This window comes from Paroedura picta, chromosome 12 (assembly GCF_049243985.1).
Source record: "Paroedura picta isolate Pp20150507F chromosome 12, Ppicta_v3.0, whole genome shotgun sequence".
NCBI classification, from domain to species: domain Eukaryota; kingdom Metazoa; phylum Chordata; class Lepidosauria; order Squamata; family Gekkonidae; genus Paroedura; species Paroedura picta.
In genome coordinates this window covers 22,511,689-22,528,815 of record NC_135380.1, presented here as the reverse complement: position 1 = coordinate 22,528,815, position 17,127 = coordinate 22,511,689, and the positions used below count along the sequence as shown (strand labels likewise).

Below are 17,127 nucleotides of genomic sequence, written 5' to 3'. Positions count from 1 at the left end.
TCGGCTCCCTTCCTGCAGCCAATCGCCGCCGGCTGTTCCGGAGCTCAGAAGGGGCCAATGGGAAAGCCGCTTGGAGAGGATGGCCGCCGCGCGTGCGCAAAAGGGCCGCCTGTCTTCCGAAGAGACACGTCAATTTCCCGCGGCACCTGCTGGCAGAAGGAAATGGATGGCTGAGGGCGGCCTCCTCCTTCGCCTGGAACGGCACCACGTGTCTTGGGAAAAGCACGCCCGTTTAGTCCCCGATTTTGCTTTAGGTCACAGGGGGGCGAATTGTAGCGTCCCTGGTGGCCATGGACTACAATTACCAGGAGCCCTTGTCAGCATACGCTAGCAGGGGCTTCTGGGAATTGTAGTCCATGAACATCTGGAGCGCCACCCCTGCTTTAGGAGCTGTTTGTAGGTCTTTAATAGGGGAAGGGTTCGGTTGTGTGCGGTTTCAGAGACAACGGCAGCCTTTTCATACTCTCTTGAGCCAAAGGGGGAATGGGAGGACTTGGAATTTTAGTGATCAAGAACGAATTCCAGAGGGCTTGTCAGCCTGTTGCAGCAAACATAATGAAAAGGTCTAGTGTTACTCTTTAGGGTGCGACAGAACTTTCGTATACATCAGTTCTTTATTTAACGTGCTGTGAAATGACGGGATTGAAAACAGCTAATAAAGGAGAGACTACCACTATTCTATTGTTGTTCCACTGTTGAACTATTACTGTTAATAAGCATTTCTGTATATTTAACTGCAATTGGACCACCTGACATTTATGATCTAGTGTTGCCCTCTGGAGTAGCAGAAAAGTACCAGCCCTTTTCTGACAACTTGTCAGGTTTTGAAGAGTGCACACACATTCCCTTCAGTTTTCATCAGGCTACGCACACCCAGTTAATTCAGCCTCTCTGTGTAGGAATTGTTTTCTAGAATCCTCATTTCATTCCCCTCCTCTGAAGCTGTTCCAGTTTGACTACAGCCTTAAAAGGTGCAGGATACAGTTTTCCAGATGAGGTCTGCCTAGTGTTGAATAGAGTGCAACTATTATTTCTTGAGGCTTCTGTTAATGTAGGCTAAAATCTCATTAGATTTTTGTGAAGTCACATCACATCTGCTGACTCCGGGTCTGCTTGTGATTGGCTCGCCTGTAATCATGAGATCCTTTTCATAAGCATCAATGCTAGACTAGGTTCTTTCTTCCCCCGTAAACTTGTGCATCTGAGTCTTTTTGTCTAAATGCAAAAATCTGCATGTGTTGAATTGCATTATAGTAGTTTTACCCCAGCATTCCAACTTATCAAGATGATTTGTACTTATATTTTCTAAGACATTAGGAATTTCTTCAGGCATTTCTTCTTGCTCTTTTCCCCATTTGCTCCACCAGAGTAATTAATAAAAATATTGCAGCATACCAGGCCTGAGAATGAGCCCTATAGCACCCCACTGGAAACCCCCATACAGCTTTATGATTGGTGAGCATTGAAGTATGGTTCTTAAAACAACTGTAATGTGATATGGTCATCTTGTTCATATTTAGCCAGTTGCTAAACAAACAAAATATTATGGGGGCCTTTGTCAAATTCTTTGCCTGAAGAAAAGGCCCAGGTTATAACTATATTGTACTTACTCTTTCTCAAGAGCCAAATGAAACTGGAACAGGAAATTGAAAATGCTCACGCTAAGAGGCTGAATCCAGCAACTTCCTAGTATGGCAAGCCAGAGAGCCAATACATCATGTGTTATGTCCAGAGCATTCCTCATGGCCCACTAAGCTAGTAACCCAATCTGCAACAGATAAGATTAGTCTGGGAGGATTTCTTCTTGACAAATCCATCCTGGCTTCTGCCAGTCACTGCATGAAATACCTGCAGACTGATAGCTTTTCAGTCTGTTCAAGAGTCTTCCCTCAGACTGAAACCAGACTGAGCAACATTTCCCAGAGTCCTTTTCTTTCTCTTCTGAAGATTGGGACATCATTTGCCCTCCTTCAAAGTAGCGGCCCATTCCTCCAGGATTTATCAGAGGTGAGAGAGGCTCTATGAATGCATCAGCAAATTTCATTAGTGCCCCATGGACACAATTTATATTGTTCTGAAACCTTGAAACTCATGTAAGGGAACGCAGATATTTCCTTTCCCACTTCTTATCACTCAAGTGCTGCAGTCCTGACTCTTCACTGTCCATGCTTCTTTTACAAGGTTGCACACAGCTCCTCTTTTGGGAACATGGAGAGGCAGAAGAAGAGATGGGCAGTTCTGCATTATCATAACCGTTTCACAGTCCTCCCCAGAGCCAGTTTACTGGGATAAGTGGTATATAAATCAAATTAATTAATTAAAAATAAAATAAAAATAGACACTAGGTTTTCTGTTTCCTCTTTAAAACATAGCAGAAAAAACCTTAACTGCTTTTATTTCAGCTATTAATATTTACTCAGATGTTGTCAACAGGAATTATGAATTTCTCTGCAGGTGTATACATTTTGACATATAATGCTACTCCAATTCATTTGAATCATGAGCAACAATTTGTTGCATTGACTCCATTGTTACATTCCAACCATGACAGTCATCTCTCCCCAAGTTTCAGTGACAGCTGTTAAGCCATATTTACGTCTCTGCACTAGGAGTTCAAGAGCTCATCTTGTTTATTGCCCCCTCCCCTTATGCAGAAATCCTCCCAGGCAACCAGGTTTGGTAATTGTGATTTTATATCATAATAAACACTTGAATCAATCCATTGGCATTGAGGAGATATGCATTTCATCTCTTCCTTACTCCAAAGTAGGTCCCACTGAGTTTGGGACCCATACAGGTGACTGGTTCACTACATGGTTTCTCCTGTACCACTGCTGGGATGGTTGCCCAGTCCCAGACTAATCTCTAAGTGAAAAATATTCAGAAACTGCAGGTGGTCCCAATGTGGCTGCCATTTTACTGCTGGAGACACTGTTCTGTGATAAAGCACTGGGAGTGCATGAATCCTCTTCTGCATTATCAGTACTAGCGGCCCATTCTGTTCTGGAGTGAGTTCAAAGTGCTAGGTACAACCTTTAAAACCTGAATAATGTGTTGATTTTATTACAGGCTGGAGGGGCGGGGATGGAACTGTGTAAGAAGCATTAATTAAGGAGTTGTTATTCTTTTCCTCATGTCATTTTCTAGGCTGCTTTATCTTCATAAACTAACAACTTTTCAGACTAACCCATAACATCCTACCTGGGCACTGTGGTCATCTTCATTCTCTTTGTTCTCACTATCAAAATTGAGGACATCAGATTCTCAAGGACTTAGTTTCACTCTTTCTTTTAAAGGCCTGAGGGAATGTGCTTATGTGGCTTTTGTGCATTGCTTCCAATATAGTTCCAGAAACATTCTGGGAGGTGGATACAATTATGAGCTTTTATAAGTAGCATGTATTTATTATGTATTTACTGCATTTATACTTTTCCCCCAGTAGGAACCCAAAGCAGATTGCTTCATTTTTCACTCCATTGTCTCCTCATTACTCCCCTGCGAGGTAGGTTACCAGCAAGCTTATGTGGCAGGGTAGGGATTTGAACTTGAGTTTCCCAGACCCTTGTCGGCTATGCAAATCACTATGCTGGCTCATCAAGACTGTATATATTTGTGTTCCAGCAGTACCTGCCATTCTTCTGGGATTTGTTTGCAGCTTTTCTAAGGTCCATCTTGAAGCTCTACATAAAACCTACAAGATCCATTCGGAGATAACTGTGGCAGGATGCCCACACTGAATGAAAGAGCCATATTGTATACAATAATGAAAGAACTATCTTACCTACGTAATAGTTGAATTGTTGACAAGACTGCAATGGGGTCTGTTAACCATTAGACATTCCAGTGTGGCCATGGCTGGGGAGACAAAACACTGTACATTTTGCAGAGGTATTCCTTCCCTTAATCTCACATTAAGCTCTGCAATAGCATGTTCAGAGTTTTCCCCTATTTAATATGCATTTTTGCAGACCAACATTTTTTCCAGCACCCTTGTGTCATGTCACAGCAAACATTTAAATTGCATGTTGGAGACAGGTTTTCCAGTCCAGTTAGCAGACAGTGTTAATCTTTACTTTTCATCTTGCTGACCTTGGTTTATCTGGTATGCCAATAAAGGTTTTCTGAGTCGGTTTATTCTCACCAGGGCTGATTCCGCACATCGGATAATGCACTTTCAGTGTGCTTTTGCAGTTGGATTTTCACATGCAGAACATGAAAATCTGTTTCTAAAGTGCATTGAAAGTACATCAACCATTGTGTGCAGAATGGACCCAAGATAAAGCCCTAAAATCTGTTTTTAGTTCCTGGGCTAAATTGTGGAATATGTGAAATGACAATTAGGGAAAGTCCTGTGCCTGTGCAGAGTACCTTTAATACTGAATAATTTGTTGGAACTAAAGCACAGGGCTTCCAGAGCAGAAGGCATGATGGATCCCAGGCAGTTTATTTTCATCCCTCTCTCTTTTTAAGGTGTTTAATGATTTAGATGCACATAATGCTTCCCAATACAGCAATCCATCCACTACACCACAGAGAATCTTCTGTGCAACTCTCAAAAGCCCTTCAAAGTCAAATCTGCATATACACGGTTACACATTTAAAGATTATTTGAATTTATTTTTCTTTCATTTATACCCAAAACAGCTTACATCATTCTCCTCTTCTTATCTTCACAACAACCCGGTGGGATAGGTTATACTGAGAGTGTGAGGCTGGTCCAAGGTCACCCAGCGAGTTTTCATGGCAGAGTATGGCAGGGGGGATTTGACCCTGGATCTCCCAGCTCCTAGCTCTTCCCTGTCGGCTGGACCTCACCTGTCATAGAGAGCAGCACTATGCATGCTGTCCTCTGGGTTCTGCTGCTGCAGAGACAAAATCCCTGGCCATACTCTGCAGCAGAGCAGCTTTCTTTCTCAAGGGACACTCAAGAACTGCTGCATGGTCAGTTTCAGTTTTCAGCCTCCCCTGTCACGCCGCCTGCTAATCATGCTGGCAGAGGACACACACCGCACCTAACAGGATTGAAGTTCCATGACGCAAGCACAGGAAATCCAGGTGTCGTGGGCCAGATTAATTCACCAGCTAAAGATGGAGGTGCTAAGAAGGGAACAGGGATGCAAAGGGCAGAGAAGCCACTTCCCCCTTTTGCAAAGGTGGTAACCTCTGCCAGTGACACAATTCTGCTTTCCTGTGCCAGAAATAAAAAATGTTTAAAATGGTTACTGATGCCCGTTGTCCGACAAAAAGCCTACTACTTCTGCACAGCTCTGCCAAGATTCTCTCACAGTCTACAAAGATTCATTCCTGACTTGCCAGATTTTGATCTAGCTCAGTGCCAGCAGGGTATAATAATACAAGCATCAGACTGGGATCTCGGAAACCCAAATTCAAATCCCCACTCCCCCATGGAAACTTGAAGAAGGAGGAGAAGGAGAAGACGAAGAAGAAGGAGGAGGAGAAGGAGAAGGAGAAGAAAAGAAGAGAGTTGGTTCTTATATGCTGCTTTTCTCTACACATCAGGATCTAGCCCAACCCATTTCCTGCTGTGCTAACTTTCTACATGCAGGAATTGTTTGACATCTGAGAGCATTCAAAAATGTGACCCCACGTGGCCTACAGGACCTTTTTTGATAGCATCCAGAAATCAGCTCTCAGTGGCTTCTTTCATTACACCACTAAAGCTGCCACTGGAACTTTTTGCCAATAAGGCTGTGGGCAAGACAGGAGTGAATCTGTGGGTAAGATAATTAATAAGATAAGAAGATGTTCATTATCCTGTTTAAATCGATTGCTACTATCTAAATCCTGAGAACATGCCCAACACTCTACGGGGATACAGTAGCTGACTCCTGCTGTGTTCAGATGCACAGAGGGGAACAATGATATTCATTCTTGTCTGTAGAGTCTAAGAACCAGCTCAGTCCTCCATAATCCAATGGATCATCTGACTCATGAAGACTGGCCGACACATGAATGCTCATTACTTGAGCATTGAGCACTTGAAGAAGGGAATCAGCAGGACATTGCTACATGCCTGGGGTGGATTGGCCCATTCATTTATTAGGAAAATTCCCATTGGACTACGGCTCTGGTGGGTAAGAAGTGATGTAACTGAAGCGTGTCCCCGTGGTGCTGCCACAACTGCTGGGGACACCACTGAACCTGCTGCTGGGCTGCTTTGATGTCCCAGTCCATCCCATCACAGATACGGGTGTTCAATAGCCCGCTGTCATCTCCAGCACAGGGCTCTCCCATCTTTTGCCCCTTGTATTCAGCAGGACAAGAAAAGGCAAAAAAGGAAGGAAGGAAGGAAGGAAGGAAGGAAGGAAGGAAGAAAGGAAGAAAGGAAGAAAGAAAGAAAGAAAGAAAGAAAGAAAGAAAGAAAGAAAGAAAGAAAGAAAGAAAGAAAGAAAGAAAGAAAGAAAGAAAGAAAGAAAGAAAGAAAGAAAGAAAGAGAATTGATGCAGTGGGGGAAATATTTAATTAGACATGATGACCCCTAATTTTTTTGCCCATAGGTGGTCCTTTAGTCCAACATTTCTTATACACAACCACTGTCTGCAGACTTGACATTTGGGGCTATATGGAGCAGATCACCTTATTGACAAAGTATCACTGAAAAGAGATTGAGACTGGAAAGCTCTGGTCCCTCATGGGTTAAATGAACATTTGAGGTTATTACTGTTTACAGGAGATAAAAACTTTGTTCTGATTGTATGCTTTACTTGGAGCTTAGCTGCTGTGGGAACTTTCTGGCAGTGTCGCTATTCAAGTTAGCTAAATGCATATTGCTTTTTAATTTATGCACATCTCTTTTAAATAACTATGATTCCAATAAAATGCATCCTATAGGTCTTACAATGGACGCGAGAATACATAGACAATGGTTCATGCAATGTGTACTAGATACAATTAACTGTTTTTCTCATAATCTCAGTTCTTTCTTTCCAGAATTTGTGCTTCCATGTTTGTGTATTAATAATCTCTGTGTTTATTGTCCTTGAGGCCGGTCTACAATTATATAGGTTTACAGAACCCCCTGAAAAGGCACAGGCAAAGCACAAGGGATTATCGAGTCAAATAAAACGTTTGTTCCTGCTGCCACAGTCACTTTTTTGCCTTTTCTTGTCTGAGATGATATTTTGAGTTGGTATATTTAGAGCCCCACATTCATTGGCCAGCCTTGCACCCCTCAGAGTAATTTACATAGGATTAACCAGCATCATGTCAGAATCAAGGTGAGGGAATAATTCTCATAGGCGAACAAGGGTGCTCTGCTGACGGCCAAGAGGGAGGCCACCAGCAAAGAGATGTCACCTTCCAGGTGCTGGTCCACCAGTATTACCATCAGGAGCTTGAACTCACGAGGCCTGCCAGTCTGTTGTCTCCCATGGAAAGCGGCAGCTGGGCCAAAGTCAGCATCTGCCGGATGTTCTGGGCATCAGTTGAACTGCAGGGAGGGTTTCTGGCCCCAGTCAGGTCTGAAATGCCTAGGCCTGGCTCCAAGTCAGGGGCACCCTAAGTGTGTTGTCACTGCCACTATGCATCCTAGAACACAGATGTTGGCAGCACATCCTGCCAAGACAGTAGGCCAGATTGTGCGACAGTCTCCCAGTGCCTGCCCTTTTCACTCTGCTCCTCCCAAGTTCTGGCCTGATGGCAGAAATGCAGCTGAGGCAAGGAGTGCGTGGGCAAAGCGCTGGCAGTGACTCTGCTGTACACTTTGGCCCACCAGCCGCCCTGTTGTGAACACTGGTCCGCCATCACCCCATCCAGTGAGCTCCAGGTTCGCAAATGCTTAGTTGTGTTATATTAATGCAATCCATTGCCCACTCTGGGAGTTCTCAGCCCAGATCCCACAGCCCAGGCTGAGTTGCACTGAACTGCTAACATTACATTATGAAGTAGCTTTGCATGTGTAGCACCTCCCTGTTGCCCTTACCAACCACAAGCAATGGTATACAGGTCCGTCTTGCTCTCCAGACTCGCGTGCAAACTGAGCCTTAACTCAAGGATAAGTGGGTAGGGTTGCGCCAAACAGGCCTTGCTGCTTGCTCCTGTGCACATTTACTCAGGAGGGAGACCTGCCGAGTTCAAAGGTACCTATTCTCAAGTAATTGCAGGGAGGGAGCCAAGTTAGACCACCACAGCAAAAGTACCTTAAAGACCAACCAACTTGATTTCAGCACTACACGCTTGTGAGTCAGAGTGCCTCTTGTTAAATGCATGAAGTGCACATCCATAGGAGACGCATCTTAAAATTACAAGCAATAGGAAGGTGGGGACAATTAAGAAACAAGAACCAGTACAAAAGAACCCAGGCCATTCAGAGCTGGCTGAGCACCACTCAGAACTGTAGATAGATGTACCGTCCATAGATCTGATGAAGTGAGCTTTGACTCACAAAAGCTTGAGCCGAAATGAAGTTTGATAGTCTTTAAGATGCCACTGGTCTTCCGTTTGCCCGTTTTCTAGTAGAAATGTCCATGACTGCAACCTTACATGCCTGCAAACCTCTTCCCATGCCTTTTCTTGCTCAGTTTTACAACAGCCCTGTAAGGTAGGTCACATCATTGTTCTTACTGTCCCTATTCTGCAGATAGAGGACCGAGGCTAAGACGGAGAATGTTATGGGCAACTTAAAGAGTGAATGGCAAAAGCAAACGTTAACCCCTGGTCCTTCCAGATCACAGCTCTGCCTGTCGCTATAGCTCTTGGGAGTTTTGACAGCACGCACCAATAAAAACCAAGTTCTGCCAAGCCTCTCCTTGTGTAACCTTCAGCCCCATGTATATGGTGGCACAGCAGACGGACAAAGGTCTTCAATCATTCTCCTAGGCCTCCACATTGCCTGGCGGTGAATTTCTTGGTTTTGGGCCGCGAGTCTAGGCAGCCACTCTGCTACAGCAAGTTCCAGATTTGAAGGCTTCTTCAAGACTCTGTTGCAAACCGAAGATCACAGTGCAGTCAGCTGCCAAACTATTAACTTGGCACGTGGCATGAGCCACAGAACAGTCCTCACCAGAGCCACCAGCTGGCCCCCAGTAGGATAGTTCAGGAGCTGCACAGAGAGAGCACCATCTGAAACCTTCCTACCAGTAAGGGTCCCGGTTCTCCGACCGTCGCCAGGTCTGCAAGCGAGAGAGGACCAAGGCTGCAGCCCGAGAGGTCCCCAGTGGCTCCCCGGCTCCAATAGCACTCTTTGCCAGCCGTGAAAGGGCACCTGGAGGGGAAGAAGCTACCACCTGGCGTATTCTGTAGTTCTTCCCTTGGTTGTTGTCCCAGTAGACCTCTGGGCCACATTGGAAGGAGATACAGAACTCTACAGACCCACAAGGAACCGGACTTTGGGGCAAAGCCACCTCGAAGGAAAAGGTATCCATCTCTGTATATCTGTATGTATTGTGCATATACCGACAACAGATGTCCTGGAAACTCTTCCAGGAGTCAAAGGTGATCCGGATGTGCACGGTCTTCTCGTAACTAATATTTCTGACTTTGACAGTCCCCGAAAGAGACTTCTCTTGGATCAGGCAGCTCTCCAAAGCAACCAAATTGCACTGGAGGCGGCTGCGAAAAGCCGAATAGTCGGCCGAGGGTTGGGGGAAGTCCAGCACGTACTTTCTCGTCTCAAACCAAGGGCCCCGACACTTGTTCCGGAAGCTGGTCAGATGAGACAGGGCATGGTGCAAATCGCACAGGTCTTCCTCGATCTTGGAGAAGATCCGGACGGCTGTGAGAGAGAAGCCCTTCATGTCGGCAAAGACGACCTTCTTCTTCTTCTTGCTCCGGCAGCCTTTGGCTCCCTCCTGCCTCTCGGCCTCAGCGCACAGGCAAGATCTCAAGGGCTGGTGCCCCAGGCCCCCTCGCAGCTCCTCGTAGGAGTCCAGCAGCTTGCGGATGGGAGGGCGGCTCAGGCAAAGCCGGTTGGCCCGGTCTCCTGGCGTGGCTCGGGGCACGATGGCCCGTGTGCTGAACACCTGGAAAAGGCTGAAAGTGAGCAAGGCGGTTAGTGGCCAAACCGAGGGCGGCTTCACATGCGCCCAACTTACAGCACTAATCAGATCATGCAAATCTCTACTCCCAGGCTGGAAGGCTGATGTATGCAGAGGCTTTCCCATACATGCACCAGAGACAAAACAGCACAGAGGCAAAGAAGCACGTCCAAACTACAGTTTAAGTGATCTTCAAGGGTGCCTGTGTGCATCCTTTTATCTGGAGAGGCTGGGCACTGAACCCGGGACTGCCTGCATCCAAAGCAGATGCTCTACCGATGAACCCCGCCCTGGCCGAAATGTACGACTAAGCAAGCGAGTCGACAGGTTAAGGGTATTGCTCATTGCTTCACTGGAAGCTACTTGGGTACTGATGCTTTACTGTAATAGGAAATGACAGATGAGAGATTAAAGGCAACCATTCATTTCATTGTTTAAAAAGGTTGCTCTTTTGACGAGTAATAGCATCCATTTATTAAGTTGCACATTTATCGTTTAATTAGTACTTGACAAAAAGCACCTATACCGATGTTGGAATAACAGATCTGACTAATTGATTCCTCAGTGAAAAGGCAGGTAATTCGATTAAGTAAACGTTCCTTAAATTGTTGGCAGCCTTGCAAAGACAACCTGCTGAGCGCAATTTGCACAGCTAGGCCTGTTTAAGTGGTGGGCTTCTACCCACTTATTGAAACGGAGCGCAAGCAAAAGGTCAGCCTAACAGACATTGATCCTAGAAGGGGAAAATCCAAGGGCCAGTTCCGTCCGAGGGGACAGCCAGCCTGCTTGAGCCCCATGGAAAAGAATGGGAGATGCACCAATGTGCTAACCCCCAAGACACTTGAAGGTGCTATTAATGTTTTTATTAGATTTTTATCCTGCCACCCACAGCAAGCCGTTTTGTGGTGGGTGACAAAATTAAAAAGCCCACATTAAAACATAAAACACAACGACCCATTAAAACCCCTTTTACGTTACAGCAGAAAAATTTGGCGATGGAAAAAAAAATCTCATCCCTTTCCCAGGACGGAAGGACTGCATCACGGTGCGGCAGAAGGCTCACATTTGCCCATAGCCACCAGATCAGCGATGATATGCAGATAAGGTAGCAGCATTTTCCAGGGGGGCCCTACGATCTTCCATGACCCAGCCATTACTGGCTTAACCCAATTTACTCCTAGGGGTAGATTCAAATGAGTAGTCGTGTCGGTCTGAAGTAGCACAATAAAATCAGAGTCCAGTAGCACCTTTAAGACCAACAAAGATTTATTCAAGGCATGAGCTTTCGAGTGCAAGCACTCTTGCTCAGACTAAGAGTCTTAGTCTGACTGCACTCGAAAGCGCACACGTTGAATAAATCTTTGTTGGTCTTAAAGGTGCTACTGGACATCTCCTAGGGGGTTTTCACGGAGGTGGCCCAACATGTCACAAAGCAGGCTCCTCCACCCTGCCTAGCCTAGAGATACAGAAGGATCTTCAGTAGGTCCGGCTTCTTGCATCCCTGCAGCACTTCTAGGACAGAAGCAGCACCGGGTAAAATTCTCTCACCTACCCGCGCCCTATCTGCAGTTGCACAGGATGCTAACCCCCCCCCCCATCTTTAACATTTGCACAGCATGTAAAAACTCAGCAGGGAAAAGTCGCCCCTCCCCTCTTGCAGGCCAAGAGAAACTTATCCGGTTGAATTTCCGCCTGCCACTCAATTGCGTAATAGCACAGGGGTCCGGCTAGGCGAGGAAGAGCAGGCGGGCGCTGTGCTTAAAGCTAGCGGAGTTCGGGAGAGAGAAGGGGGCAGCAGCCGGACACCCTAAAACGGCCCCGAGCCCCCCCAAGGACTCACTCGCCGCAGCTCATCGCGCCGGCCGCCCAGATCCTCGGCGTCCTCTGCAGTCGCCAATGAATGAATCGCCGGCCAGAGCGCGCGGCACCCACCTGGCCACACCCACGCATGCGGCCAATCAACGCCCGCGACACCTCCACTCTCCCCCCCCCCCAAGCCCGTCTCGCCCGCCACGCCCGCCACGTGCACCGGAGACCTCAAAGGCTCCTGCGGCGGGCGAGCGGTCAGTCTCTCCGGCCTGCCTAGGGAGGAGCGGTTTGAGAGCGGCCCGGGTTTAATGCTAGGACTCGTTCCCGGAATTTAGGACACACCTCGAGCATGTGCAGAGGGCACTCCCAGTCAAAGTTGCGCGACTTCATGCAGCTGTTCCTAAGTGGAGAAGGGGAAAGCTTTCTGCCTCCGGATTGCCCCAGGAAAAGGTGTGTGCCCTGACACCTCTCTGCGTACAAATTAAGCCACCTGCCCTCTTGCAAATCTGACCATAGGAGATGTGGGCACTCTGCTACCAATCCTTAGCTACACCAGATTCTTGCTCCCAGCCTCAGTTGCACTACATGCAAAATAAGAATACCAGTAGCCTGCCTTGCAGGGCTGTTGGGAGAGCAATTTCGAAGTACTTAAAGCATACAAGTCCTGTGGCTTTTTGCCCACAATTTAATGAGGCATTCCAGATCTAGCAATACAAAACCCAATTCCCTGTGATTTGCTGGAAAATAGAGCAACACTGTAATGAATGGTGCCACCCTCAAACAGAAGTGCAAATAAGAAATCTAGCTGGCAAAGCTTTTTCCCACTGACTTTTAGTGCAGGGCCATGGAAGTTGAATTTTTGGCTCTTACGAAAAAAGAGAAAAAAAATTAGCAATCCTCTTTGCTAACTGTGCTCAGAAGATAGCATGGGGTAGAGTAATGGTTATAATACTGAACTAGGATCTCAGAGAACCAAATTCCCATTTTATCCCTCAACCAGTCATCAGGCTATCCTACCATACAGGGCTGTTGTGAAGAGAAAACAAAGTCATGGGCAGTTTTGGGTCCTCATTGTGGAGAAAAGCAGGGCACGCATATCTAATTAAAAAAATTAAACCCTAACCAATATTGCCAAAGTGTGGGAAAAGGACAGATGAAAAAAAAATGAAAGTCCCTGTTTCCCTGTGAAAGCGGTCTTCCTGTCCTTCAGGCATCATCATCAACAATTCCCTGGCTGATGAGAATTAGCCTCTTGGCTCCTAATCCTCCACGGAAGCCTCCCTGTGCTGGATCCAGGAGACAATGCCTCTAAAAACAGCCGCTTGCAATTTGCCTGCTGCCTCTCTAATCAGGGTCATGGCCAGACAGTGACTCACACACCCTGCCGCCGGTCAGAGGCTGCACGTGTCAACTGGTAAGTTCAGAGGCAGGAACAGCAAAGCAAAAAGCGATTCATTCACAGGCACACCCACAATCCATACCCAAGATGGACAAAGATGCAGGTGTTGGCCTGTCCGAGAAACAAAGGACCACAAGATCACAAAAGAGCAAGAAGCGAACTGTCAGGTTCACCCCAACCCCTTTTTAAATACAAAGAGAAGGCCTTAGGAGCCCCTACATGGGCACAGCAGGTTCTTGCGTTCAAAGGGAACCACCACTCTGTACATAGAAGCAAGGCACTAAAAGAATGGGAAGCTTTCAATAAGCAGAGAAGGCCCCTTTTCAGTAGCTGCTACCTGGGATCCTTAGCTGGAACCTGAGCCCTGGACCTGTTGCAGGCTTGAAGTGCGCTCTGAGCAAAAATCACCAAGATTTCTTATATTTAGACCAGTAGGCCATCTAACTGAGAATAGTTACATGCACCTGCTTTTCCAAACAGTGAGCAGATCCAGAGTTAACAGCTGTCCAGGTTTGTGCCTTTGGGAGATAGAGCACTGGGGACTTCGGCCATTTGGGGAATATTTGGTTTATTTACAAATATACGAGCAGGATACTGGTGAAGAACGTGGTCATGAGGAAACTTTGCTGTTCCCTTCGTCCTAGGCTCTGGTTCCTCTGGGCGTGGTGTGTTAGGCCAAGGTTGCAGAGTTGAGCTATGCACACCCACCAGGCTTGCATTACCTGTAAAATCATTTTTATGTTATCTTTGAAGTTTCAGACAGAGTATGGCCTTGTGCAGCTCTAGCTAGCTGCTTGGAAGTGCTTGAGGCCTTCTGAGGCCTGCTATTTACCACTGAACCTGGATTTTCCCCATGGGAGAGACCACACAACTCCCTGTGTGCCAACTTTAGTCCACCTGGAGAGCAACTGGTTGAAAATAGTCAATGGCAGCGGCCCATCCCCCACACCTGTCACCAGCAGGTAAAGATGACCAGCATCTGTAATCCCAGGGACTTCTCCAAGTAGTAGTTTCGGAGGGGAGACTAAGCTGCTTTGCACTAAATTGGCATCATCTAATGCCAAGGGATCCACAGTTAATAGAATGCATGCACTCAGCCTTTGCACAGCCCGTTTTCCATTTAAAGGTACTAGCAGATTCCCCCCACCTCTCAATGCTATGGAACAGTCCATCCTTCCTTCCTTACACTTCAGAGTTTTGCAGAACTCCAAAGCTTGCCCATGGTTTTGTGGTCCTTTAGTACAGCCTAATCAGAAACACTACAGATCTTTTTGTTCTTCTTAATTACATAAAAATCGCTATATTTATATCTCATAAAATAGTTATAAAAAAAAGACAGATTATAATGCATCCATTTCTTGGCTATAAACGCATCTCTTACTGATGAAACTATTTGTTTGCTATTTACAGTTCCCCTTTCTCATGTAGGCTCCAGGTGGATTACACACAGTGAGTCAGTCTAAACAATAATCAATGCACTGGTATATTAGAAGACTGGAAGCCACCAGAAAGAACAGGAGCACAGCATGAGGGTTAATGTGACATATTAAGTAGCACAGAAAGGACACAATAGGATCCTATGGTGGTGACAGATTAAATACTTGTTGGACACCTCTATATCGAGGCAATGTTTACCCATCCTCCTCTTCTGAATTGCAGAAGGGTCCCGAAAGACACTGGCCACTAACCTCTTGGATGGTTACCTGCCACGGACATAGCTGTGCTTTCCCCTCAACCAGACCTTTGGTCAAAATGTTACGGGATTCTTTCCTTCCACGTGATCTGTGCCTACCAAACAATGGACTTCTTTATCCGGGACAGATTATGTTTGTTACTGGTCTTGCCCCGGGAATGACTTGGATCAGAACTGCTGGCTCAGAAGTCCATCTAGTCCAGCATCATGACTCCCACATCATCCAACCAGATGCCCCTAGAAAGCCTATGGGCCAGGCATGGAGGCCAAAGCAATCTGTTGCAGTTCCTCCCTGACAAGAGATATTCAGAGATATGCTGCTTCTGAACAAGGAGCATCTATTTAACCTCTCATTGCTCATGACGGACCTGTCCTGCATGAATCTGACCATCATTACGTCTTTTGGCAGGGAATTCAACTAGTTAATGATGAGTTGGGTGAAGGAGGACTTTTGTATGTCTGTCTAGAATCTCCATAAGAAATTTTTTATGTGCAGGGCTCTTTATCCAGCTAATGGTGGAAATTGTCACCGAGCAAGCTAAGATCACTCTTGCCAAATTACCCAGTTCTGGGATACCATAAGGGGGACCCACCTTCCCCCCCTATGGAAGGTCCATGCAGGGATCATGCCTGCTTCTTCCATGTTTTCCAACAGCAGAAGAGGATACTGCTTTGGCTTTTATCCCACTGCACTGATCCTGACGGCCATCCTCTTCCCAGCCGTCTTACACACAACGAGATGCACCTCTGAGCTCATGCTGTGCCACCGTTTAGATCTCCAAAGGGCTGCCAAATACATTTCAACAAAGCTGTTAGCAATTCCTGTGCCCCAGGGCTCTGCCTTCACCAGCTGGAATGAGGTCGGTTCTGCCCATCCTTCTGTAAGCAACATGAAAAAATAATCTAAAAAAAAAAAAGCCTTCTTCCATGCGATGAATGACTGAAGCCAAAACTTATTTTAATCATTAACAGAAAAGGCAGAGACACAACTTGCCAAACCGAGCAAAGCTTGGGGGCAACCAGTTTGTTTGTTTCGGGAAAAGCTGGCTATGGGGGAAGCTGGGAAGCTGACTCTTCAGAAAACAGGAGCCAGCATTGTACGGATGGCAGTTTACAAAATTAAGCTAGGACGTTTTTTGTATTGTATTAATTAATGAGTTTAATTTGACTGTGGCTGTCCTGATTTTCTACTAGCAATTTTAAAACGGATTTACAATGGCTTTTGGCTATAGCAATAAAGTTTGATCGAACTGCAGAGATGCAGGTTCAAATCCCAGTTCAGACACAAAACTCAATGGGTGACCTTGAGTCAGTCTAAGACTGGGATAAAAATGGGCAGACAAGGAAGGCCTAAAATTGCAACCCATAGACTGCCTGCTTAAGAGCTCTGCAGCCACAGTTTCTTCAGTCCTTCTTCCCTGGGAAGAACTGCCCCAAGCCAGACATAATCCATTCAGCTCTTGTACTGGCCCAGGACGAGTTGCTCTTTTCTCCCCCTCTCTGGAGACAGTGTCAAGGAATGGTGCTGGAGCACAGAGCCATAGTGTCAGCCCCCTGGCCTGGCCAGCATGTGCTGCTGCTCAATCTCCCACTGGCCTTGCAAACAAGCTTGCTGAAATGGATCCATAAGCTGCGCTGGAGGTGTAAACGGTGGCAAGATATAAATCTTCAAACCTGATCAGAGGCCTGGAAAGAGGGTAGGTGACAGGGACAAGGTACAGAGCAAGAGAAGACCATGCTGGGTTCTTTTTGTGTTGTGGCCGAAGAGGCCAAAACGACTTTGGCACAGTCTTTCAGGAGAGGAGGGTAGCAGTAGCGCTGCAGAGCTACAGTCGAGGTGGTCATGCCTTTTAGTGAGTCAGGCTAGAGCTTTTCTTTTTTTTGTGACACTGAGTACCAGTGCTACTTTAGGAGGCACAACTCCCTAACCTATAGGAGTGTGTGTATATATGTATGCCCATATCTATCTCTATAGAGCCTCTTGTGGCTCAGAGTGGTAAGGCAGCAGACATGCAGTCTGAAAGCTCTGCCCATGAGGCTGGGAGTTCAATCCCAGCGGCCAGCTCAAGGTTGACTCAGCCTTCCATCCTTCTGAGGTCGGTAAAATGAGTACCCACCTTGCTGGGGGGTAAACGGTAATGACTGGGGAAGGCATTGGCAAACCACCCTGTATTGAATCTGCCATGAAAATGCTAGAGGGTTAGATGACCCAGTGCTTGCACGGGGAATAC

At 46.5% G+C, this 17,127-nt stretch overlaps 1 protein-coding gene across 1 annotated transcript; it reads right to left on the bottom strand.

Moving 5' to 3' along the window:
* Positions 1-6,462: 6,462 nt before the first annotated feature.
* LOC143821840 (protein phosphatase 1 regulatory subunit 3C-B-like) lies at positions 6,463-12,471 on the bottom strand. Its single transcript, XM_077306257.1, has 2 exons — positions 11,836-12,471; positions 6,463-9,990 (listed from the first exon to the last, which is right to left on the bottom strand). The coding sequence occupies exons 1-2, from the start codon at positions 11,943-11,945 to the stop codon at positions 9,093-9,095; spliced, it is 1,008 nt and encodes a 335-aa protein (XP_077162372.1). The 5' UTR covers positions 11,946-12,471; the 3' UTR covers positions 6,463-9,092.
* Between the last annotated feature and the right edge of the window lie 4,656 nt (positions 12,472-17,127).